Source organism: Pseudopodoces humilis, chromosome 5, assembly GCF_049639895.1.
Source record: "Pseudopodoces humilis isolate 2021_Gansu_Grassland_sample_001 chromosome 5, ASM4963989v1, whole genome shotgun sequence".
In the NCBI taxonomy this organism is placed as follows: Eukaryota; Metazoa; Chordata; class Aves; order Passeriformes; family Paridae; genus Pseudopodoces; species Pseudopodoces humilis.
This window is the reverse complement of record NC_142204.1, coordinates 40264272-40291703: the sequence shown is the minus strand read 5'-3', so window position 1 is coordinate 40291703 and position 27432 is coordinate 40264272. Positions and strand designations below refer to the sequence as shown.

General features: G+C 40.2%; 1 protein-coding gene across 2 annotated transcripts in view; it reads left to right on the top strand.

Moving 5' to 3' along the window:
* MSRB3 (methionine sulfoxide reductase B3) overlaps positions 1 to 26141 on the top strand; it is a 205654-nt gene extending 179513 nt beyond the window's left edge. The window contains exon 10 of one of the 2 annotated variants that reach the window (XM_088055782.1): positions 26060 to 26141. In XM_088055782.1, the coding sequence (XP_087911908.1) occupies positions 26060 to 26126 (67 nt within the window). In that variant the 3' untranslated portion in view covers positions 26127 to 26141. The remainder of the gene's footprint in view (positions 1 to 26059) is intronic. The other variant, XM_088055786.1, reaches the window with a different exon arrangement.
* The last annotated feature ends 1291 nt before the right edge of the window (positions 26142 to 27432 follow it).

Sequence of the window (27432 nt, the reverse complement as noted above, 5' to 3'; positions counted from 1 at the left end):
CACCACTCACTACTTCACAAGAGGAGGGTGAAACAATAAGAGGCATAAATTGACAAGAGTTAAAGAAACAGCAGCAGCTAAGATAGCTGCTCAGTAATGAAAGCAGCTAGGATAAATTATATTTGGAGGAAGGAGAGGTGGATAATTAATTTTGAAGGCTGCAGAGATGGAGGAATTTTGCTTATGAAAATGAACCTGTATTTATACAAGGAAGTCTATAATTTTGTTTTGGTGTAGGGAATGGAAACGTTCCTGGAGATGTAGTTGAAGTAATTGAAACTCTTCATAATAGTGTCTAAGTTTTCAGCTTGCTCTGTCACTGCCATGGGTAAAGACAGAATTTGGAGCTGTAGGATATAGAAACTGAGGTAGAAATGCATTATTCTTTCCCCAAGGATGTGGGACTGTGTGCAACAGCACTGCCCTGGATTTGGGGCAAGTTGGGGTGGGAGAAAAGCAACAAATGGCTTCTCAGTGGTAAAGCCCAGTTTGGTAATTATTTCTTGTAACAGTGCTATGAAGAATTTTGTTTAGGTAAGTAAACACAATCCTGACATTATTTCAGGGACTTCATTTTGAGTTGTAGATAACAGATCTGATCACTACCTGGTCCTTGTGTTACATGCAGTTAGTTTTTCTGACTTGCTTAATCTATCATGTATCAGTTGTTTCTTTGTTTTGCTGATAAAAGAAATATTTGTGGAATGGAAATTACTTAAATATGGAAGCAAAGCCTATGATGCTAACTCTGTGGGCAGATCATATCAATGGAATAGTAAGTTTGCTCTGAAGTCTCCCTTTGCTTTTCCTTAGCTATTTCACAGTTGCTCTGTATGTTAACATGTTCCACACAGGGGTCAGCAGTAGTTAACCATAATGAGGTAATTACAAGGTACATTGAGTACAGATGTATGTTAAGGGACATACATTAAGGATGTAGACTAATGGTGTTGTGGTGACAGCATGTTCAAGTCTTTTGGTAATGTTCTGTACATTGAATGTCTTTAATATCACTTCTTTTATTAAAGTAGGTTTTATCAGGTTTTTTTTTCTGACTACTGAATTTATTTCCATGTGTATATTTGTATCTGTGTGTGGAAACTAATGACAGATCAAGGACAGCAATCTAATGATGCAAAACAGGTAATAGATGTATTTATATTTTTTTGGTCCAAGCTTTCTTCACAGATTTAAAATGACCCCATTACCATTAAATGAGAAAATATGATTTTGTCATCTTTGTGTGATTTTGAAAAACATAGTTGCAGAATGGGTGAAGAAGAAGCAAAATGCTCAACTGAAATAGCTGCTTTGGCCTCAGATAAGAGGAATAATATGTGAAAGGACTTGAGAATGAAGACAAAACATGTTCTACCTTAAGTGTGGTAGTGTGGCTCCTGTCAGGAAGCACTCAGCAGCAAGCTGCACAGCATGGGCTCTAAAACTTACATCAGCCTTGCTAAGCTCTACCTTGGGTGGTTGATCTGAGCAAGGTCCTGCTGTGCTATGTACCACTAGCAGCACCTGAGCTGGGGAGTTAATACCAGTCCCCAAGCTGCTGTGACATAGACCTTGAACCTCAAATTGAGCCAAAGACACAAAGGGCAAATTCTGAACCTTATTTTGGAGAGAATAAGGAACCCCAATGAGGGCAAATGATCTCAGATTTGAGCACTGAGGTGAAGTAGTTGCGCCTTGGGTCTTGGGATGGCTCAGCATTGATCAAAAATCTTACTCCACAAGCATGTTGCATCATTTTATTAATATTTCCCTAACAATTAGATATTATAATGAAATATTAAGAGAAAAATCTCATGAGCATATTCTGTATTCAATGTGAGGTTTGAATAGCATGTAGTTATCAATACAGGAAGCCCCAGGCTTGAGAAGGATGGCAAAACTATCGAAGAGTTTAACAAAAAACATGCTTTGAAAGAAATTGCAGGAAGAAAAAAAATGTATGTTAAAGTTTAATTAAAAGACCATCATCAAGATGAAAGATAAATTTTGATTAAGCTGGCACCCTTGACTTAGGTGTTTTCCAAACTGTATGCTTGTATTTTACAACTCGATTAATTTGTGGTATTCCTATCTTCAGTAATGTATGTATTTAATATACATGTCATATATATTATCATATATTTTATAATATACCTTGTATATTATGTTCTACTAAAAATTAAAACAACCATAATGCATCTTCACACAAACCAACTTAATGGATTTTGTGTGTGACTTGGTTACCCGTTGTGACATACACACAGACGTACCAGTGTACACACATACCAGGGCGGTATATTTATGCTTATATAAATGCACGCATTCAAAGTGGGACTGTTACTTACCTTGCAAATGTAATTAACAGCATGAGAGCACTGGTTTTGTAACACTTAGAGACATTATCAAACCTGCTTAACGTTCTGTATATTTAAACAGTCAACCAAAAAAAAAAAAAACCCAAAAGCGAACAGGTAATCCTCCACCATGTAAGGACAGGACTTTTGCAACCAAAAGGAACAGAAACAGTTTCTTTTTAACTGGCAGCTTTTTCCTCAAGCCAGCACCAAGAACCTGGGTGGCAGCGCAGGGGAGAGCGGAGGTTTTCACCCCGTCTCCGGACAGACCGGTGTCCGGCGGTGCAGCTGCAGGTTGTCCAGGGAAGAACTGGAAGCAGCGACTCGAACCTTCCCAGAAGTCGCTGCCCGCCAGCCTCCGGCACTGCCAGGGCTTCTTAGGGATTTATTTAGTTCCCCGACACCCCATCCCGCTTCCGCGCACGGACACCTCAGGCGCTGCCGCGCTCCCGGTGCCGGCCCCTCCTTCGCTCAGACGCGCTCAGCGCCGGGTGGTCCGGCTGGGGACCGGGGCGGTAGCGACCCGCACAGCTCGGGCAGCCCCCAGCGCTTTCCCGGGCAGCCCCCAGCGCTTTCCCGGGCAGCCCCAGCGCTTCCCCGGGCAGCCTGCGGGCGGGGGACGCTGAGTCAGCCCTCTCGGTGTCAGCCGGGCGCGGCCGGGGGAGGGGGAGCGGCGGCCGCCCACGTGGGACAAGGGGCCTTAGTCACCGTCCGCGGGGTCGGGGGCGCGGGTGGCTCCCGAGTCAGCCCCGCGCCCCAGCCAGGGACCGCGGGTAACGGGGCGACCTCCCCTCATCACCTGGGCTTGGGCCAGGCCCTACCGCGGGGTGGGTTTGTGTGTGATACCGCGGCCGCCCTGCCCCGTCACCCCCGTCCCGTTCCCCGAGCGGGCGGAATTCGCCGGCCGGTGGTGAAGAGAGGGGTGAAGAGAGGGGTGGAGGGAGGTGGGTGAGCCCTTCGTGGCCGTGCAGCAGCGGGAGGCCATCGATCTTGTTTAGGAGCTGGTGCGCAGCAAACACTTCCTGCGGTAATTTGTGACCGTGGCTATTGATTGTCCGCGTCCGTGCGCCCGCCGCCCCGACGCCGCGCAGTCTGGGGAGGAGGAGCCCGGCAGGGCGGGAGGGGGAGGAAATCCCCCGCCGCAGCCGCCTCCTTCTTTGGGGGTCCCTGCGCCCTGCCGCCGCTTCCCTTTCCCCTTTTTTTTTTTTTTTTATGAATGGACTGGATACCCGGTGACACATTAACCGCGTTTTTCTTCTTCTTCTTGGAAAAAGCCAGCCAGCGTGCCATGGGTTCAAACCAAGTTTAAACAACAGTTCTTCCCACTCCTGGCGGGCCAGGGAGGGAAGAGAAGCCCGTGCCCCCCGGTCCCCGTCCCCCCCGCGGGTCGGGCCGGGCTGGCAGGTCCCGAGGCAGGGGTAGAGGGGGCGCTGAGCGCTCCCCTGAGGCTGGCCGGGGTGGGCGAGGCGGCGGCTCTCGCTGGCCGGGAGGCTCCTGCCCCGGCGGGTGGCGAGCAGAGGGAAAACAGCCACAAGGGCCCGGGGGCCAGCTGGAGGAGCTTCGGGGCTGGGGGCTCCCTCAAGGCGCCTGGGGAGGGGCATCCCCGAGGGCTGTGGCAAGGCAAGGTCTAGAACCTCTGGCCCTGGGCTGGACGGAGCTAGCTCCGCTCGCCTCGGTAAGGTATTTAACATCTTTGCTTTGCCCTTTGTAATTGTCGCGGCGCCCCCCTCCCTCATTCCCCTCCCGTTTTATAGACTGTCCCAGCGGTAGGCTCTCTCTCTCTCTCTCTCACACACACACACACACACACACACACACACACACGCACACACATGCACACACGTTTACCAAACACAAAGGTAAAGGTTTGCCCCGCTCTCCAAAGGTAAAGGTGTGACCCCGCCGGGCTCGGTACCCGGTGCCCGCCTGGCTCCGCCGAGCCCCCAACGCCGCAGCAACCCGAGGCTCTGGCTTTGCCTCAGGCAAAACTTTTGTCACTTGTTTTTTAATTTATCTACGCTTTAAATGCGCCACCCCCCCCACACAACTCCCAATACTCAGCATCGACTTTTTTTTCTGTTTCCTTTCAAACACCATGACTGTGCTTCTCGCCCTTCAGCTGCTTCGTTCTTAAACAACGTGATTCAATTTTGTAATCTGCCTCCCAGCTTTCCTATGCGAAGCGGGGCGGGAGCTGCATGTTTTGTGAATGGTAGCAAGGAGGAGCATAAGGGACAGCGGTGATCTCTTGCTGCTGTCGAGCTGGCTGCCCCGATCGTGGGAAAGTGGCTGCACGTAAAGCAGCAGATTCTTTGTCCCTGTTGTTCTTCTGTAATCGATCTCACTTCAAGTCGAGGGGTGGAAAACTTCAAAGGCAGATCAGGCTGTTGGAGGTCGGGGCAAGAGCACAATCAGCTCGTAATGCACCCACTTTGCCTCCTCCCCCTCTTACTCCTCCTCCTGCAGGAGCCGCGGGGTTGGATGGGCTGGGGGTGAGGGGAAGAGCCCTCCGATCTGTAAAGTACGTCCAATCAATAAATAAAACGCAGACTTTGTGGAAGGAGTGAGAGGGAGAGAGGGAAGAAAAAGAGTTGTGGGCGTTAGTACACCCAAAGTCAAACATACAGGATCCTGACTGCACTTTTTCTGCTTATCCTGTCCTGTCCAAATAGCTGAATAGCTGTGTTCTAGTCATATATAGAATAGTTTCTCGCTGCTGCCTTCCCCCCGCCCCCCAGGTCAATTTTAGGACTGTACAGTTTGCTGCGTAAGAACTACATATACTATATATATATAGTATTCTATATACTATAGAAGAACAAAAATAGCTGCTTCGCAGCTGCTGAGGGTTGTAGTAGAAGGCAACCTACTACCGCTCGCAGCTTTAGCAGCCGAGGGAGGGGGGAGCACGGCTGGTGCCAAGACAAATCACAACCGCGCTGCGGACATCTGCCATTCAGAGCCAGCTGCGGCTGCGACTCCGCTCACATCTGCCAACACGTGTAAAGGACATCTAGGAAGGGATATCCGAAGTCACGGAAATACGCCCTTGCACTGAAGTGCGTTATATTAGAACACCCTTTTGATAAATAGAGTAGAAAACTTGCCTGGAGTGGTTTAGGAAATTTCCTTTTTAAAAAAAATAGTTGGAATAAGATGTCAGAAAAATGCACGCAATCAAATCTGCGTTCACCCCCACACACCTCCCTATCACAATACCTTTAACTTTCAAGTACTGTGAGAAAGTTGACTTTAACCTTTTGAGATCAGTGATTTTGTTACTTTATAGTGCTTTCTAATACGCCCTGTATAAGCATTCAAATACACCGTGATTGTGTCATATTATTTTTCTCTCGTAGCTAACTGTGCAAAATTGGAAATTACAGAATTTGATGGGTAACTTTTTAGTAGAGTTTAGATTCTTCCTCTAGCTCTAATTTGTGCCCATGCAGCAGTAGAAAAATACATAAAGAAGCTGCTAACCAGGACTCTCTCTGAGCCTATTTTGGCATTCCCTTGCCATAAAAAATGCCCTAGGTAACACATAGCAGTAGCTGCATCAAGCTATTTTAAATGCTGGGTTGTGCCAGCAACAGGAATTTCATGTAATCCTGGGGCTGCTGTAACTTGTGACAGAAACTTGATTAGCCTCAGACAAAGAAGTGAAAACTGCAACTCAGTTTGGCACCTTCAGGAAGTTAGGGTTCAGCTCATCTTTGCTAAGGACGGGTTTAATCATTCTCTGAGTTTTTTAGTAAGTAATAGTTTGGGGGCTTTTAATAAGTAATATGATTTTAGCATCCTCCACAGTCATAATAACCCTTCAAATATCTTTGCACTCATAGTCACCTTCAAGTATTGCAGCAGTAAAGCAGCGACATATTATGTGCAGCCACATAGTACAGGTGGAGCTTATGGCAACAGCCTGGGCTTGTACTGGGACATTATGAAGGCCATTTCCACTCAGCTGATTGCAGCCTTTCAGTTATTCACCTTTTACATCATAACTTTCTGTCAGATTTCTTTCCAACAATGAATTTTTCAGGGGCTATTTCTGAAAAAAAATACCCAGCTCTGTTTAAATACAAAGAAAATTTGAAAACTGTGAAAGCACTTGCTTTACATTGTAACCATATTCTCAACAGGGTTGGCTTTTCGGAGTTGTAGGGTAGACAGTTAAAAGTAGGAAGGAATCTCATTCAATGAGAAAGAAGCTTTTTCAGTGAAATACTTGTGCTTGGTGTGATCACTGAGGTTGGATTTTTATCAAATGAATGGGTTATTTAAAAAAAAAAATTAAAATTCCTTACATCAAATTAACCCCGCCCATGCTGGTTAAGAGAACTGTTGTTGCATTGTACATTTGCACATGGAATAGGTGTCATATTATAGGAATAGGGCTACCATAGATATGATTTTTTTTTCCCTTTTGGATGACAGCTCTCCTTCCCCTCACCCACCCTCTGGGTCCCATCTGGATAACTTTTTCATAATTGCACTCTGTGTTTTAAAATCTCCGCCAGAGTGGGAACTAGGACTTTTTGTTTTGTTTTCTCTCTCCCTCTCTTTTTTTCTTCTTTCTGCTTTGTTTTGCTACAAGGAGGAATAGGCAAGGGGTGGGCTTGGCCCTGTGTAGTATCTAATGAGAGTGGTAACAGAGGGGAGAGGCAAGCAAAGCAATAGCAGCAACATGGAGGCACTAAATAGAACAGCTTGATGCTATTCCAAACCTCAGAAAGTATTTTGGAGGTTCATTCTTTGGAGAAAGGATGCCCTAGATTAATATAAAAAGAGAATAATTCTAGTGCAGCGTGAAGAGGTTTTGGACACTGAGGACATTTGGAGTAGTGTTCCACTGGTCTGGGAAGTGTTTGGGGAAAGGTACAAGAGGTTGGGGTTTGACAACCCCCTCAAACTTGCAGTTTGAGGATCTCTGAGTCAGGAAAACTTAGGATTGTCTCCCCGGGCACTTCTACCAAGGACTTCAGCTTGTGGTAGGGAACACGTTCAGGGCTACTGAACATCATCTCCCACCATGACAGTTGTAGTGGTGGGTGTATAACATAGAACTTCTACAAATATGCTGCAGAAATGGGGCACAACACCTACCAGTTCTGTGACGCTACTAAACCTGCTAGATATAGTTAGTAGGGTTTGAAGGGCTGTTAATGGGAATTATGCTCTGCTTCTAGCTTCTTTCTCCCTCCTTCTATTCCTTCTTTTAAGACTCTTGCTTACCAGTGAATCTTTCTGGAATAGTAGGGTTTATTCCTCGGAGACTCCTATGACAAAGGCTGAAGGGCAAGGTATGCTGAAGGTGCTCAGAATGAATATTTACACCCCTTATACCTCTGTCCACATGCCCGGCATTCCTGTTCTGGCACTTTGCACAGTGTGGCATAACTTGAGTATAATGGATATTGCAGGATTCCAATAAAATAATCCACATTTTCCAGCTAATAATTTTATAAAGTTTTATCAGCATGTTTGGATACACGCTGAACCGTAATTCTAGGAACACCTGTCCTTTGTCTATTTGTCAAGATACACTGAAATCTGAGACTGAAGTTCCATTAGTGTAGGGATTTTTCCCCTCTCTTTTACATGTTGCTGTTGAGTTTGGACATATTCTGTCCCAATGCATCCTTACCACACTGCTGTTACAGAGGAATTGGTATTTCAGTTTTGCAAAGGCAAAACCAAGGTGAAGGGAAACTGAGTATAGTTTGATGAACATGCACATTTTGAAATGAAATTTCAGGGTCCCTCAGCTCTAAAATCCCTTTCTACCTCCCTCTCTTGTTTACATTGAATGCAGATTTACCATGGGATCTGAGCTCTCCATTACCATGGTGTGACACAGCATGGTCTATTATATCATGATAGAGGAGAAGCTGCAGTACCGAGCATCATTCCTGAGTTCCATGCACTCAGCCTTGCACCAAAGCTATTTCATGTATGTGTCTTATGGATCTTCTCAAGACAGGAGTGTCCTTCTTTTCAGACATGACTCTATCATAGGTAATTAGGGCTGTAAGGTACTTCGTACCTCAGGTTCTGTGACACTGGTTGCAGGCAAAGCTGTTTAGTTCTCAGGGAATAAGCTAAACATATTTAGTATGGCTGGCCAAAGAAGTTCAGTGGTCCTCCTGAAAGTGACTTTAATAGACTAGTGTTGTCATTTAAAAGTCTGGTGTAGCTGGGAAGTGAATCCAGACTTCCCCAGCTCTCCTTGAGTTTACTAAACATGAGCTCTGCTTCACACTTAGCAATACCACCCATTCTGTTTCCCTCCCTTTTTTTTAATTTTAATCTCTCCCTTTAGCACTTTTCTACTCCTTTTACTCTTCATATTCCGTTTTCTTTCACTTTTCAACTTAAACTTAAAATGCTCTGTTTAAAAATGTAGGGGCCAGATCCTCAGAGCCAGCCAAACCACACATGGTGCAGGCCCAGGGTATAGGGAGGGGGAAAGTGGCTCTAAGCCATTTTTCATCTCCCTGGATTCTAGGTTGAATTGATGCCAAAGTGGCCCCTGGCATAACTGAGAGCAGGAATGCTCTAAATTACACTAGTTAGAACAGTTCCCAAGGGCCTATCCTATGCCACTTGCTCCTTTCCGCCTTGGCCACCTATGAAGGCCTCCTACACTGCCTTATTTTGTGCAGGGATTTCCTACATCAGGGAATGCCCAGCTGCCCTGTTATGGTACAAAGGTGATAGAGAATCATTCCCTAAGAATTTCCAGAATAAATAAAGCAATTCTGTTAAAGAAAATTACAGAAATAACATAGCATTAGAATTTGTCATCTTAATGACTTTGCTTGAACATCACATTTTTCCTTCCTACCTTCAATGTGTGTTTGACAGGGAAAGGACTTGTTCTAAGTTAGTCTGTAAAGTCTTTAAGGAGGGGGCTTTTTAGGTTGAGTAAGGAATGGTCTGGAGAACAATATCAAAAAAATTTTACACCATTAGAAAAATCAGACTTTTTTATGATTTTTTTTTTTTTTTATAAAAATATTGTATGTTTTAGTCACACAATTTCCAAAAGGAAATGTCTGTTATGGAGATGTGATAATGGGAAGACTGAAGTGAGACTGGAATGATTGGAACATATCCATCAGAAGACAAATAAGAGGGGTTATAATAAAAAATCCCCAACATTTGTAAATATAGTCTCCTATTAGTCTGGAGCCCTCTTTTGCAAGGAGTGTTTCCAGTGAAAGTTGGCAAACTGAAAATCAGCCCAAGAAAATATTTTCTTATCTAAGGGGGATAAGACTGTGACACTTGAGACTTCTCCAAAATCTTGAAGTGAAGAATAGAGCAAAATACTCCAAGTGAGATAAACACAACAACAAAAACATCACCTGTTACAGTTAATGGTTTACAAGACTAATAATTTGAGTAGAGGATAAAACCCTTCATGCTTCATTGTGACTTATAGTTTAAGACAGATTTTTGGGGGTTAGAGTGCAATTTCACGGGGGCAGGCTATCCCACAGCTACAAGGATTTCTAGCAACTAAGTGACAGAACCAGTTGACACAACCAGTGTTAGACCTTCGCAGAATATCTTCAAAATGTGTGTGAGAGTTCAGTGTTTGAAGTGACTGAAAGCCTGAAGTAACCTCTGAATTTTAATTACCAACCAACAATATCTTACCTTCATCTTGAAAGCACTGTTCTTCATACCCACATCTTCAATTTTTACGATTTTAAGTTTTCAAAAGAATTGCGGTTTGGTCTAAAGTGGGCAATTTGAACACAAAGCTTTACTATGTGCTCTTGTCCAAAGCAACTAGAATTTGAGCTAAAAGATTTGAATCGGCTTTGGAAGGACTAGTGTATATTCTGAGCTGCCTCGGTGTCAGTCAGCAGGATTCCGTCTGTTACTTGTGCTGTTACAAGTATCTTCCACCTGCACTTTGAGCGCTGGGTACCAAAGCTGGGGCTCTGGTGCATATCCTGTGAATGTTTCACTCCCTGGTGAATCAGGAAGTCGTACAGCTTCCTCACATGGAAAGATCACTTGGAAAGTTGTCGAATAAAGTTAGTGAAATTTTCCTCCATGTTTTAATGGGACTGTTCTGTTTAAAGAAATGGATTTATGGGTGGAGATGTGAATTTTGAATTCCCTTTGCTTTCTTACTTTGTCTAAGCACTGTGAAGATTTACAGGGTAGGAAATTCCTCTTGGGTGTAAGAACTGTTAGTAGGAAAGACTGACTTTCTGCCTTTCTGTGCACTACTGCTTTAATTAAAGAATGTTTCCTGGAAGTCCTAGGAACAGGTAGAGTAATAGCACATGTGAAGGAATATTTGTGCAGTGAAATTACCATGGCAGATGTCTCCTTCTGAGCAAGGAAAGACTTGAAGGGATCCTCTCCTGTACTTCTTTGCTCAGAACAAATGACTCAAATCAATTGAGAAATAAAATATTTATCCTTTCTTGTCAAATACAGGAGATCTCACTCTTTGAGTTCTTGAGCTTCCAGCCCTGTTGCTTGTTAACAAGTGCAGAATTGCAATTTTATGGCCAGACTCCTAAAGGGTGTGCTTTGACAGACAGACCAGATGTCCTTTGAAGAAATTAGAGGTAGATCCCACCCACAGGACAATTTTTTTCCTTGGTTTCAATTCACAGGAGTGGTCTTGTGACCTCAGGCTTTGTTGCATTGCATTTTGCTTCACGTTGTCAACTTTGAGAAATCAGAAAGATGCTGCCTTGCCTAGTGGATTGATTTTCTAGCTATCAAGCTACAGACAGCACCAAACAGCCAGTGTACTGGCTTCTTGCAGGTCAGTCAGTTCTCAGTTTTAATTCAGTGAGATTTTATGGACCTGACAAGCTATCCAGAACATGCACATGCTGAAAGTTTAGCAAAATCATGCCTACGAAAATTGCCTTCTTTCACAGGGCAGTTTGTGAAGCACTGGAAACACACAGGTAGCATGTTACAGTGTCAAGACAGGCTTTCTGAACTTATTGCTGCCACTGACCCATAAGAACACTAAGAAAGACTTGAATAGCTTCTTTTTTTTTTTTTTTCTTTTTTTTTTTTTTTGCAGATAGCTTAAATGATCGTGTGATGGCACTTTCAAATACTGGAGTAATTTTGTCATGTTCTGGGGAAATCTTAAGAAAATTAATAATGTTTTATGACATCTGTGCCAAGCTATCTGTGCATAGTATGCTAAATCTGCAGTAAGACGTGGCCTTACTGGAGATCTTATGCCCCTACAGACAATTTAGTCTACAATATATTTGACAAATAGATACAATTCTGATTTTATCAGGGCAGAAACTGAGTTTGTACAATTAGAGCAAAGTCTTGTGGGCTGTCCGTAGCACAATCCAGAAAAAGCTTAGATATAACTTTAAATACAGGTTCAGAAAAATGGGGTAAGGTAAGGCCTAACTTTCTTGAGAAAAACTGATTTAGAAGGGAACACATGGAGTGATCAGAACTAAAGTTTACTAAATTCAGGCTGATGGTATCTCTGAGCTGTATTCTTCTTTGGATGTTTAGTTCAGCTGTAGGTATGCAGACAAGGACTGTAAAGAAGAGTAGAACTTACAACCAGTACACCACCCAGGTTTATTGCATGTTCCAGAGGGAGATGGAATAACACTGAATGAATAGTCTTTATCTTACAGATGCAAATTCACAAAAATGAAATAAAATACTTTGCATTCTAAAATCTAAATCAGTCGTATAGATTGGAGAAGGAAACATTCATTCAGCAGGAAACTCTAATATTTCTGGTGTGTGTTTATAACCAGAGCAAGGATGAGATATCAAAGCTTTTACTGAGTAGAATTTTCCCTGAAAGCTGTTATTTACAGTATCAGAATACTCAATTTTTTTTATCAACTCCAGACACAATCACATGATTTGTAAATCTAAAAGTAATGAGATTTTTGAATTGTGTCCTAGAGGAAGAAATAACTTTGTTCTTTTGATTCTTATGACTTTGAGCAGTCCATTGGACTGAATGATGGCAGTGGGAATACTCATGGGAGGAGAAAGAGGTGTGGTGACACAGATGTGTCACCACAGTTTGCAAGGACTTTGCCCACGTCTCACATTGAAGTATTGCAGATAAGTACTTGAATGCTGTGTGTGAATAGCTGTATGTGAAAGCTTGAGCAGTGTCTGCATGCAGTCCTTGACCCTTGGCAGTGTGGTTTGTTCTTTGCCTTTATATGCACCAAATTCACCCACAACATATTTTAGATATAAAAGTATTACATGTATTTAGTAGTCAATTTGAAAATATTAAACTTCTCAATTATTATTATGTCAATGTTTTTTGATGAAGCTAATCACCATTATGGACTGGTTTTATAAAACACAAACCAGCTAGTTTTCAGCTGCAAAACAGCTCTCAAACTACAAATGGCTTCCAACTTTTAAAATGGCCTAACAAATGTTGTTGAAAAGTGCTGAGATCAATTTGTACTTACTTGGAAGTCTGGTGTAAAATTAAATATGTCTGAAAGGCAGTTAAACCTCTGTGGGATGGGAGAAAATCCTGTTTTAATGGAACTGCTTGGAAGTATCGTATAGCAATGATGTATTCAGATTTCATACAGCTTTGCTTTGCTTCCTTGTTCCTTTCTTCTGAACCCTTGTGCAGAGACTGCTTCCAGACATTTATCCTCACACTCAGTTAGTCTCAAGGGAGATTATGCTTGTGATTGGTGCACAAATATTTTTCATTTAATACCAGTTTTCTAACCCTGCATGATCTTTGTTTCATCATCCTCAGAAAATTACTGTCCCCCATTTTCTCAGTGCATTTGTCAGCCTTGATGTTCTTTGCTAGTCTGTGGGAACCACAATTCCTCCCATAGTGATGTTGCTTCAGATACACAAGCAGTCTGTATTCCACCCTCATTCAGATTCTGTCCAGATGCATCCACCCTAATCTTTTGCTTATCTAATGCAGGTCCTTTGGGCAAAGCCTGAAATGAGGCTAAGACAGTGACTGGAAAGGTGCCAGCACGCCTTCCGTTCTGTAGTAATTTATCACAGATTTTAGAAATGAAATTTTCCAGCATATAATTACAGAGATGGACAGTATCCATTTATTGGAAGTCCCATACTCTGGTCTATCAGTTACAGGTGTTGCTGGCTAATGCTATTAAAACATGCACCTGTTATTCCCATTTTTCACGCTATGCCTTTTCACTAGTAATTCCAGTCCCCTTCTCAGGCCCTTGTGAAATGATACTCAAACAAAGCCACAAGTGCTTCAGTTTAAAGTTGCTCCACAGCCTGTGTACAGCTGAATGCTCACATGGGTTTATTTTCTCTTCTCATTACAGCAACTCTCCTTTTAGCATCTTTAGAGGGTTGCCTGTTCTTGCTCACTGTTAACAAATGAAGAGGGTGCTTTGAAAAGAAATGAGCAGAACGTAAGAGTCAGCATACTCAGGTATCTCCCAGTTCTCTGATGGATTTGAGGGAATGGCCATAAGAAACTGGAAGGCCAGAGTTGGAAGGTGGAAGATGCAGAAAGGGTAAAAAAATGGTATTGGGAAAAACTGTTGATTGTGGCTTTTTCCATGATTACATGTGTAGGCACTGAAAGGAGTGTAATTCCTGACACTATGGTTATTTTTAAAAAAAATCATAAACTGATCAACATCAGTTTTTCCTATAGTGAACAACTAAAAGAGCTATTTCTGAGCACTGAATAACCTGGAATCTCAGAACCTAAGTCCACTTAGTGTGATTGTTATCCTGCCATTTCCTTCTGAGACCCCAAAAAGTGAGATAGAATCCTGAACAGATTAACAGATTAAGGCTTTACCAACTAATTTTTTTTCTCCCCTCAGTTTTAAAGAGTAGTTAGGACTGTCCATTAGAGTACATTTTAAAAGTACAGTCACAGAAAAATGCAGATGGCAGTTAGCAGCTACTAGTCTAATAATAGAGTCTATTTGTAATGATAATAACTCATTATCCATGTAAATATAGTTTAGCAATTTTCAAGTAAACATAAAGAAATCTGAAAAGAGAAGACTAACATAATACATTCTGTAAGAAGAAAGGACTGTACAAAGTAACTTTTTTCTTTCTAATCCTTGGCTGTGAACAGCAGGCTGTTCAGTGCCATAGCACATCTATACATATGTAGACACTTTGGTATAATCCATGACAAAAATCTTGCAAATGTGCTTATTAAGGTTCTACTCTACCACTAAGATATGTTAACTAGTTAAAGTGAAGCCACAAATTTAGATTGTTTATAAATAAGTTTATTGTTGGTGGCTTTTGTGGAACACATTAAGTATATAGATTTCAGAACATTATTTTTTTTAATTGTATGAAGGTCTCAAGTGGAAGAGTGCTTAAATTAATATGATCTCACTTCTTGCCTTTAAAAAGTTTGTCTGGTCCACTCAGTCTCTTGTCACTGTGAGAAAGTAGGATACATTACAGGAATGTCAATTACTAGAGTATGAAAAGAATATAAACAGAGATTAAGATTCGATAAATCTAACACACATAGAAATATGTTTATGTCTGCCTGCTGTAATTTTTGCAAAATAGGGAGAAACAGGAAAGATTCTGGGGCTGTAATTTTGGTAAATCCACTAGTTTTTGAAGTCTGCCAGTTGTGGCATCCCCTTGAGACAGCTAAAACCGCAGTAGAGAAAAGAAGCAGCAAAATCAGTGAATATTTTAAATATGAATGGGTGGCTTCTTTACCTTGACAATAAATATTTGCAGCACTCCTCTAAATTATCCCAATTGCTTCTCATTTTGCTAAATGTTTTTAAGATCTTCATAGGTCCTCATGAAAGTTTTCTTCTGACTTATTTTTTGTCTTAAGAACTGAACCTTCAAGGTGCTTATCCTCCTCAAATTCTGTTGAGACCAGGGACTTATTACTCTTAGATTCTTGCAGGACTGGGCCCTATAAGCAAACTTATTTGATTAGCTAAACTGGTGCTCTAGAAGTTGCTGAATTGTCTCCCATTTTGCTTTCTGTCAATGGCCAATTTCAGTATAGGACCACTCTTTACAAATTGGTAGGAGCACATTCAGAGCCTTGAAAGAAATTATCTAGTTGCCATGAACCGTAGATTTATTTTTAAAACAATATATCTAGCAAATAGGTGACCAGCTCTCAAAAGCTTTTGTCCTTTTCCAGCAATGGCTTCTGGTTCAAAAATCTTAGTCATCTGCTTTCAGTGTTATGTATATTGATGTTATTTTTTATTTAGTCAACAATTTATGGTGACCTTATTATAAGGGGAAGTCTAAGCAATTAAAACTATAATGGTTTCACAATCATTAGTGGTAAAACACATCTGTTGACATGAATTTGTCTCTTTTTTTCACTGCTTTAGCTGCTTGAGAAATGTTAATTATTTTCTTCTGTGACATCAGTGTAGCAGTCTACTACTGTAGTCTGTAAATGTTAATAAGGGGTGGCTGAAAAAGTGTCAGGTACTAACAATTCAAGTGGGAAGTGCCATCTGAAACCACTAACTGCTGCCTGCTTTTTCTGCTTCTTTGCCCTTTCTCTGGAATATAGAAATTCTCAACTATTTCATCTTCCAAAATATTTTTAGTTACAGCAAAGGAGCAACTCTAATATGCTGTGTTGTAATTAGAAGTTATTGTTTCAATAGTAATGCAGCACACAGCTTTGAAAAGTGATCTTTTTAATATTAAGCTGGCCAGTGACCTTGGATTGCTGGGTTGGGAAGAGTACTAACTTTCACATTGACTGGTAACAAGTGGTCACTACCTTTTTCTCTGTAGTGGCTGCTATGAAAAAAGAGAGTGTTCTCAACCATTCAAAAATGGGAATGCCTGATTATATGGACATGTCTACTGCACAGCCTTCTACCTAAATATTGTGGATAATTTATGCTTCTATTGGGGAAACATTTCTGGACTAACCCTTTTTTCCAAAACTATATGAATTAAACTAGTTTAGTACAGTTTTGCAAACCTCATATTGGTTAAATGATGGGCTTGTTGACATTTCTGTGGTTTTGTTGGTGGGGCTATTCCTTAAAAGCAGATCAGAACACAAAGTATTTTTTTTTCTGTTACTGCACCTATTAGAGCTTTGGAGGCTTGATTTTTATGTTTTATATTCTGTAATCGACATACTCCTGGCAAAGGATTATCCTGATTAGATTCTTGGGACACATCTGTGATCTGTCCAAAGAACAAGAGGAGCTGGCTGTCAAACTGACCCATCAACCCTGCTCATTCTGGACCCTCATGTCTGCCTCTAAAGGTTGCTTCATCAGAAGTACCTATGCCCTCAGGAGTTTTCAAGCACTCATATTCTCTAGTTTTGCTGTTCTTATAGTCCAGTTTCTGTGGGTGGGGCTGAGCATGCCCAGTTAGACTCTATGAATGTTTTGAGTTGCAGGATAATACCTGAGAGGACAACATCTGCCAGTGTGGAATGATGCTGGGGGTGGATAAGGGAACTCTCAATATTTGGTTTGGGGTCTTCTTTTTGCCCTACATCATAAGCATAAGGTGGGTATTTTTACCTTGCTCAGCAGCTAGCAGAGCTACCTGGTTGTACCATACACCATACAGGAGGGGTAACAATTTGGTAGGGCTGACAAGAGAAAGGACAGAGGGAATGAATTTTGGCTTCAACCACCCCTTTCACACAAAGCTGGTAAATATTAATAAACCACTCAGAGTCAGGGAAAAGCAGAAACTATGCTATAACATAGATCATCTGACAGCTGCCATATGCTGCGAGCAATGATTTCACATGGCAGGTATGAATAGACCTGTTTCTGGGAACTATTTGGGATTGAATTAGAATTGATTGGTAGATTTTATCCTTCTTAAACTGAATGCCCTTTCTTAACCTTGCATATTAATGTTTGAGCTGGTCACTAACTGAGATGGAAGTTCCCCACTGGCTTCAGATGAAGCGGGATGGAAAAAATTACATAGAAGAATGAAGCCCTATTTTATGCACTTAAAAGTTTTAAGTTCAAAGCTTGTCTGTGTTTGTTTTCCACTGTGCAGAACCTAGTGACAGTGGTTTGCCAGGTGTCTTTCTCTAGGCTTTTGGAAGCATGTACATTTTCTCTCCTTTTGTTCCTCAACAGAGAGTGTCTTCCATGGATGTAGTGGATTTAATTATTTAAATCTTGTTCATGTCCTGGTACTTCATAGATGGTTCCTTAAATCTCTGACAGTAACATGATATGTACTGGGATTCTCAATAGAAAGAATATGCAGACAATATGGTCACTACTGTAACACCCCTTTCTTTAAGCTGCAATTGCAATTCATAAAATCATTGCAAAATAATTCTTAAAAATGGTTGTAAGATAAATACTATAGATACAGGCCTAGAAACCACATCTCACTTTAATTGAGAGCAGATGCAGTATTGCAGAAGCCCAGGGAATGTTGCAGTTCATATTCTCCCTCCCCAGCTCCTTCTAGGGGAGCATAGTACATTTTGACTAACATACATTCTAGCAAGTTTGTACGCAAATTTTTTTCTTAAATATAAACCAAAATGAATTTAAAACGTCCTTGCACTCAGAAATGGTGATTCATAGATGCTATTTTCCTATTTCCTTTTTTCATGAAACGTTGCCCATACTTTGGGTTGTGCAATAGAATAGGGCATCTGGGAACTCAAGAGAGCACTTGCTTTGCCAAAAATTCACAAGAACAAATAGCAGTGAATTGGGAAATGTGTATCTTTTATCTGGTTCATCTTCTAGTTCAAAGATTTTGTTCAGGCTAGTCTTTCATGTTACTTCTTTATCATTACTTCCGTGAAAAAAAAAAAAAAAAAAAAAGAAGCATGAAGTCATACAGTGCTCCCAGAACTCATATCTCTATTGAAACAGGCATTAGAGAAGAGAAATAGTGAAAACCTGGTATTTTTCAGTCCCACTTGTTTAACTGATGAGAGACTATAATATATCCTTAGCCTGAAAATACTCCTGTGTGCATTTTTGGAGACAGAAACTAGGTATTAAGGAACACAGAGACAAATACCTTAGTAGTTCAGGTGCACAACTCACACTTTTAATTTATTCTCTCACCCACACCCATAGAAACCATTTTATTCTCCTAAAAGCCAAGTCAAATGCACAACCCAATATAACCATTTTAACAGCATCAAATCTGCCTTTGTGTAGCTCCCCTCTTGCTAGCTTTAAGGATTGCCTAAAGCAAATGCAATTCTCTGGGGGAACTATCAGGGTTTAGAAACCTTCAAAACAATTGCCAACCAAACACATTCAATTCCTGCTCAGTCAACTGATTTGAGATAGATTTTACAGTGTAACTATTTTGAAGAAAAGTGCCAACAAGAAGATAGCATCTCTGAGCAGAACACTGCACATCATACAGAATAATGTTAAGGATTATAGTTTACAGGCTAATCCTTGTTCTGTGTATGGCACTAGCCACTTGGAGTGCGGGCCGCACTTACTTTATTTATTTAAAAAATACATTGCTCCTCCTTACAAGATTTTTATAAATCCTAGTAAATTATCTCTTCAGATGGTTCAGGGAGGCACATCACTAGCATTAATTAATTTTTATTTTCTGAGGAGAAAATGAGGCACAGCAGCTGTGTCTCTCACCCAAGATCTCCTAGATAATCTGAAAAAGCAAAAGTAAATGAGTCTGGATCCCACTTACTTGAAGCCTCTCTGCTTTCCCCGCTAGTATTTGTGTCTTGCTCTTTAATATTTCAGATTAGCGTACAGTGTGTAGGGAAAGAGTTCATAATGAGATAGTCTTCCATGGAATTTTTCCAGAGTTCCACCTAGACATGGCATTTTTATTTATATTTTTACAGAAGGACTCTCCCTTCCCCAGGCCTCACAAAAGTTTCTCTGATAGAGAAATGGGACAACTTGGGAGGTCTGTGTGAAGAGCTACATTTTGCTGGATACACTCCTGCTGTTAGCAAATTGCTCCAATGGGAGGACTAGCCAACTAACTCAGTCAACCCACTAAAATGGATTCCCTATTTTATAGAGATAGATCCTCTCAGTTAACTCATCTGTAGGATTGTAAAAAATGAGAGACAGAACAAATAGTACACTGGGGATGTAAACAAAAGCTCATGGGTAAGGTTTTGTTTGGTACCAACAAAGGTTGTTAATTACCTGTTTGCTCTACCTCAGTTTTCATGCTTTCCCTATCTCTCCTCAATGATTCTGATTTTGATTCTGTAAACATAAGCCAGTCAAAAACCAGTCAGGGAGCAAAGAAAGAACTCCTTGCACATTACTGCCAGTATTGTCAAAGAGAAAAAAAGTACATGCAAACTCCATAAAGTTTTCTCAGGAGACCCTCATCCATGTTTGCATTTTACCCAAGCTCTGTGAAATATGAATCCATTGCTCTTTACTGCTACCTGTACAAGTCAGAAACTGCCCAAGCAATTGGAAAACTTGGTCCTAAGTTACAGACTTTGACTGGATGTTTCCTTCAGTCAGCTTTGGCAGACTCTGAAAGCATAGAGCCTTTTGGAACAGCTAGTTCATCACAGGAAAACCATACTACAGAATTGTATTACTTCTGCTGCGCTCCTCAAAGACAAGTCTCCAGTTCTCTCTCTCAAAGTTCATGAATATTCTCAGTTGGCTAATTTTGCTTCTGCTAGTTTTCTGGCAGCAGTGCTGTTACATCAGTGAGTTTCTCACAGTGTTGGATAGCTTTTGAAAGCTGGTCACATTTTCTGAAAGAGCAAGGTGTAATTATAGCTGTGTGGCTTTTTTTTCTTCCTTTATTGTAGCTTGTCAAAGCAACTGATAGGTCGATCAAAGCTGAACTCTGAGCTATAAAGGCAAGAAAGCAGGGCATAGATGGGTAATTCGTTGGAATGTCTGTCAGATGGGAGATCCAGCTAAAACAAATGACAAGACAGGAACTGTTTATTGTGTGTCTTTTTACAAGCTGCATGAAGTAGTGACCAATGTTGGTAAGACAAATATGATGCTTACTCTCCAGTGTAACTTAAGGTCACTCAAATGTGAATGGATTTTGCAATGTGACTTAATGTGGTAAACAGGTAAAGGAACAGATTGCTGCAAGTTTCAGACCATGAACTTAGCAAGCACAAAGAAAGCAACTAGATGGTTACAACCATATATACAACCAGTTTAAAACACTGAAGAAAGAATGAGAGCTGTAGAAATACAAACCTGCAACTTGTGAAGCTGAACTTATTCTATTGGAAGTTACCAGTGTTTGATCTAAACAATTAAGCACAGGGAGCATTATATACCAGTAAATTGACATCAAGCTTCCTTCTGTTTGTGATCCTTCATCAGCCAATGACCTTCTGGGAGATGCGATTGTGCTCCTTAGTTTCTTTCTGACAATTTTAAAGCCATGGTATAGCAGTTCTTGTCGGTGTTTCTGGAAACATCCCTGAAAAACAGCAGCCTAGATGCTAACATGTTATGGCTAGCTCTGTAATGAGTACAGCTATCCAGGGCTGGAATGGAATAGGAGAAACTAGCCAATGTTTCAGCTCAACAGCAAAATAGCAAAGAAGGAAAAAACCCACTGTAATTCACAGATTCTTTGCCACAGCTCTGTGGGAAACTCATATCCTTGCATCTTTAAGTCCTGGAGACACTTTTATTGTGTTGATTTTTGTTGTCATACTATATCAACTGATCATTGTTTTAATTGCATAAACTCTGCTAGATTGCAAATAAGCTGTAAAATCATACCATGATATATAAGTATATGACAAACAGATCTTACATAGTATCACTTCAATTAGTCTTGATTGTTTTTTGAGTCACTCTCTGAAGCCAGGAAGTCCCAGTCTTTTAAATCTATCAGAAAAGACATCAGCATCTGTTCTTAAACAATTTCTGTGTGCCTAGCAATGTCCTCTCCCAGTTTAGTTTCTCACGTGAAAGCCTCACTCTGTTGTGTAGGAAAACACCATCATCTTCTTGTTTACCATGCACTGATTCTTATTACAAAATGAAAAATTTCTGCTGTTCTAAAGGTTATTTTATTGAGGAGAAAGGTTGATGCAGATTAAGCATAATAGAATATTATTTTTAAATATATAATCTATTTTGAATATACAATAAAATGAGCTTTGGATCAAAAGATTGATACTAACTTACATCATACCAGCTAAGCCTTTTTAGCTCCTATTTGGATAAAAGAATAGGATTTATGTAAGGGTATGTCACTGGCTTGTAACTCAGAAGAAAAGTCGCCATTACAGACCTGTGTGATTTCAGGCATTGCATGGGAAGCCCCAAACCAAATAAAATTAAATATCTGTCTATTTGTATCTCAGGTTCCTTGGGTAGACAAAGGAATGCAACCAGACTCCTGGGACACCTACAACTTGTAGACATGTGCAGCTAAGCCAGCACACCTTTGTAAATGCAAGCTGAGTAACCTAGATCCTTTCAGGTATGCAGTCACCATTCTGCAAGACCTGAAGAATTTAGGCTAGTGGTTTGGTGTTCAAAATGGTTCACAGACGCAGAAGGTCAGATCCACTGAGGATTTAGGTATTTAAAAGATAATTCTTGCAATGCCAGCCTTCTGACATCTAGTCCTGGGTGCTCGCTCTGTGCTAGATGCATAGGTTCCCTCTGCAGTAGGGCAAGAGTTGGCTTTCAAAAAAACTGACAAGTTAAGCTGCTCTAGAAGCTTGGAATTGGCCAGTTGAGAAATTTTAAAGACATAGTTAATAATGTACACCTACTCCCCAGTGGATCTCATAAAGCCTGTAGGAACTGTTTCCATTCACTCTACATCTGGAGCCTGGCACTTCTTAAAGCAGGTTATCAGCGTCCTTTCTTCAGGACCCAGCACAGTTCATTTCTCTTCTGAAACAAGTTTCCAGTTCTGGTAGCCTTGCCATCTTGCCTTTGATACAATGGCTTGAGCACACACATCTGGAATAAAAGACCCCCAGCTCTGCTGATGGGGTTTCATACCCAAGAGAATTGCCTTGCAGCCAGGCAATCCAACTGTCAGATTAAAGACTACTGGAATGAGGGAGAAGATGGGCTTTTCTACTCTTCCTGTAAGGGTTGTGCCATTGCAAAGCGTAAGTAAGAATCTAAGGCCAAGCATGACTTTGTTCTAGTGGTTCAGGAAGTTCCACTTGCTGTTTTCAGTATAGGTGCTGTGATCTAGATGGGGACTACTTAACATTAACTCAGAAATATGAATGGTCTTGACAGACAGGATGACAACTCAGGACTTCTCTCTTTGTGCTTGTTTTCAAATATTTACTTAATTTCTAGCCCTGTTAAAGGACAACACTGCACATCTGAAAAAGTAGAGGTTTCTGGCTTTCCCATGGCACAGAAATAGGTGTTTTATTTTTTTCAGTTAGATGCAGCTGAGCAGAGCTTTCCAGGGCCACACATCTGTACGGACAATTAGTTTTTATTTGGATTGGGTCCATGTCAAAGCTAATCAAAGCTTTTCAAAGCTAATATGGAGCACTGGAATAAGTGAGGCTCCTCAGCACACCAAATTCATGGCACTGTGGCAGGCTGCAGGATACCTGTGGTACTGAAAAGTGGCTAGATCTGTAAGCAGATCAAATGCCAACCTGATCCATATGTGCACACTTGAACTGGTGTGTATATATCCACATGTACCAAATATTAATCAGCAAAACTAGACAAAGTTCAAGGATAGATAATTGAACAATAGGATTTTCAGCTTTCTTTCTATCTGCAGTGATATCCATGCATGTCAGTGAATTGTCTTTTCAGTTCAAATGTCTGTCTCTAATTGTCCTAGTAGAAATCCAAATGGTCTAGAAAGAAGGAGTGCAAGGAGCCTACTGTTATCACCACACAACTCACTTCATGTCCCATCAGAATGCACAGCTAGTTTCTCTTGGAAACAAAATTTAAATAACCATGTACTCTGAGACCAGGCACAAATATCTTCAAAAGGGACTTCTACAAGAACATTCTGTTTGGTATGTCATGCAAATATGTAGAAACATTTATCTCAGAGTTCAGATTTCTCAGACTTTTACTTTCTTTTGGTTTCACAGTGCTTATCAGATAATAATGATAGACATTATAATCAGAAGGACATCACTGCTCTTCCATTGGGCATAAATCTGAGGCAAATCCATTGGTGTCAAAAGTTGTAGCCTATTTTTGGTTTAGTGTACATGAGAACAGAATCTGTACCATACATCTTATTTTCCTTGTGATATAATCCAGTGTATCCGGAAATAAGAAAGCCATATCAAGCCCCAAAACAAATTTTTAAAGATATCAGCTTTCTTTTACAATCTGGGTGGCCCTCACCATGTCTGGGAAAACGTGAACCCAGTGGCCTTGGTAACACATCACCTGCTTTTTTTCCAGACTGCTGTAATCAATTTGTCTTTATCCACCACATTACCAAAAGACACTATTAAAATTCATATCTGTGTGTTCTCCCCAGAGGGTAAACCATCAGAGATCTCCACGGTTTTAGAGGTTTTGTGGAGATGCAGAAGGCTTTAATTATGTTTAAAATAAGATCAAATTTCTTCCCTACAGTAATTTCAGATACTTCTACCATATTCCTGTAGGGCTATTTTGCACTCTGAAAACATGATCAATTATCAACCTCACAAATTACATCTTTTGTTTACATTTTTCTAGAACATCAAAGAGTGTTACTTTAAAACAGTGTTCCCAGGCTTAAATAATGTTTCAGTTTTTTGCTTAAAGACTTGTGATGATTTCTCCTGTAGACAGTGGAATGGTTTGGGCCTGAAGGATCTTAGTTGCATTTAGGACTATTTTTAAGATACTTGGTATTCTCTAAGAGTTGAATCCTAAGGTTTTGCCTCAGGCAAAACTGTTAAAATAAATGGAGTTCTACCCAAGGAGTGGAAGAATAAGAATCAAGTTAAATCTTTAAATTTTGGCCCCAAGATATTAACATCTTCTAAACTTTCAGGAGAGGCAGTATTTTTTTATCTGAGGAATTTATTTCACTGCTTTGCTAAAACCCTTGGCAATATAAGTGAAGGGAGGAGACTCAGTTTTTCTTGCAGGCGCCTCTCTCTGCAAAGAGAGAAGACAAACATGCAAAAGAACATGTCTTTGGGCTACCATTCATCTGCTTGAATTTGAGGCATCTTCTTCCAAAGGAATATCTCAGGAACATGAGATGTTCCATGAAATATATAAAAATGCAAAACTCATTGGAAAGGGGAAACGCATGTTAATAATAAATCCACAATGAGACTTGTAATGAAGGATCTGCTTTCAGAGCAGAGCTGCCAGTAACTCTGCACCTGTGTCTGTCTACCCATTTACTATGTTGTACTTGTCCATCATGTCTCAGAGTATTGTTCTGTGGAAATCCATGAGAACACTTGATTGTTGCTTCCAAAAGGCAATTCTTAGTTTTCCAACACTCTAAAATTTCTTAGAGGAAATTAGCACGGAAACATGGTTTGGCCTCTCTTAATATTCCATTTTAATAACTCCCTATATCTCCTTTTTATTACTTTTTGCAACATCATATTTCTTGTGTCTAATAAGTGTTTCTTCAGTGTGTATTGTTCTATTGTTTTCAATGTGAAAAAAAAAAAAAAAGTACTTTCTGTAACTGGACTTCCTACCCATGAACACTGACCACTTGAATCCCATTTTGCGTTATTCATACTGTTTCCCACACTGTCCTGCTCTGTTTACTAATGGGTTCTATATCTATCCACCTACCCCCTAAAGTCTTAAATGACAGCTAAATTGGGAGCAATGATACACACTTTTCTGTGAGTATCTAATGAAGCCTGAACACATTCCCTGAGGGTGTTGGTTATCCTCTGGTCTTCCTCCTCCTTTTTGCTGGGAACAGTTCCTCATTTGACTTTCTCTACCAGACAAAAAGAAAAGGTTTGCAGCAAGTTTGGAAGGTGTTCTGAATGACCAGTCAATCATCTGTACTGACTAGATAAAGGGCTACTCTCAAATTTAACCTATTACACCTGAATTCTGCCCAACTTTCCTTCTCTTGGAGTATGCATGTAGATCTCCCTTAGCTACTTGTAGGAGCCTGATTATTTTTTAGACTTCATTCTTTCAAGTATGGTTAAATTTAGTGGATTGTTGCCCTGTCCTGAAGGGCAGGCTTAACAGGGTTGCTGATGAAGTGCCATCAATTTTGCAGGACGTACTAGGGGTTTCTTTTAAAAGTGTACCACTCTGAGAAGGTTGTTTTTCCCACGGAACAAAATCAATTATCAAATCATGACATCAGAATCAAATTGTCTTTCACAAATATTCCTGTACCCTGCTGTCTTCCCCACACAATCTCTATATTGAGATTACAAAGTCCCTGCAAAATTAGTGGAGCCATGCAGCTTGCCCTAAATGTTAATGTAATGCAATACAAATAGCACTTACCTTCAAAACTAAGATGGTTTCAGTTGATTTTTCTGATGACCACAGCAGTGGCAGAATCTTGCAAAAACAGTCTGGTGGTCCCTTTTGGATCAAAACTGAGATGAATTTCAACTCCTTATTCCTTGTTTCATTAGTTTCCCTCTTGATTGTACTTTTCAAATCTATACAGCCCTATACAGCAAAACAAAATTCAAAGTGTCAATGTATACAGCATGCTGATGAGACTCTGAAAAGAACTGGGGTATTCTGCATGCTGTCCATCAAAGTACATAATCTCCTTCTTAATTTTAGGCATGTGAGTAACTCCACTGAAAAGAAGAGAATTACCTACTCAGCTGGGTCCTGGCCAAAGTACTGAGCCTATGAAGTATTGAATTCTCAGTGAAAATAAGCTGTCTTGGTTGGAGTGAGAGAGACTTTTGGAAGTAAGAGAGTATTATATTTCATGCAGCTCTGTTATTCCATTATTTAGTTATTTAGTTATTTAGTTATGCCAATTAATGCATGAATGTTCCATCAATTTTCTTTTTTTTTTCACTTCACACAAACTTCATGCATTTACAAAAGTGTTCAATCTGTCAAAGAGTATAATGCCAGATAATTATATTCTGTTTTAAAGGACATACACCCTTGCAATAAAGCAACATTCAAACATCTGGCATCTAGATTTTGGGGATTTCTTTACAATTTACACTCCAGGAATCCTGCACAATTCAATGGAAGCATCTGTACTGGTGTTACTGGACAAATATTACCTTATACATTGTCAGAAATCAAAATACAGTTACTACTTCTCCAATTCTAATATGGATGTAGCACCTATTCTAACATTTACTAAATATAAGGTACACTGTTATAAAATAATTATATATGAAATTGTGACTTTTATGCTTCTATTTAAAACATTCAGTACTAGACTGACAGAAGTTTAAACATTTTGCTTTGAGGATGAAGAAAAAAACTGTAGTTTCATAATTAATAATAAACTTATAAAAAATGAGTTCATATTTTTGTAGAGATATTTATCCTTACAGACTATACATTTAGACACTAGACTGTGTATGTCACATATATTTTACCAGTTCTTGTTTAGAGTGGCTTACTTTTGGCTATTTTGTATAATATAAAAAAAGTGGACCAAAATCAAGTAAATATACCCTGAAAATACCTTCCCACATTAAAATATTTATATTTTTCCATAAATATAGAATATTGCCTTTCAATGGGTAGGATAAACAATATTCAGCCTCAATCTATGCAAAATTTCTGGTATTCATTTTAACCTAACAGGAATATAGAATTTTATTCTACAGGTGAGCTGAGAATCTTTAAGGCATTACTTGTTATACATATTCAGTCACACAGAAATATACCCTGGAACTACCACTGGACTTCTGTGTATTAAACTGCTATGTGGAAAAGCTATTTTGGATAACATTAAGAGGATTATATTGTGTTAATATGTTGGTTTTTTTCCTTCCATCAGTAACTAAAAGAGTTAGGTAGAAGGACCTACAGTACTACTAAGTACTACTTCAAAAGTGCAAGAAAAAGTGCTTGAAAAATATTGTCAATAAATTGCAAGTAGCCTCATAAATGGGATGAATGACACAATTTTCTGCATTATGGACAAGATAATTTTCTGTGAAAGACTTCTTCAAGGC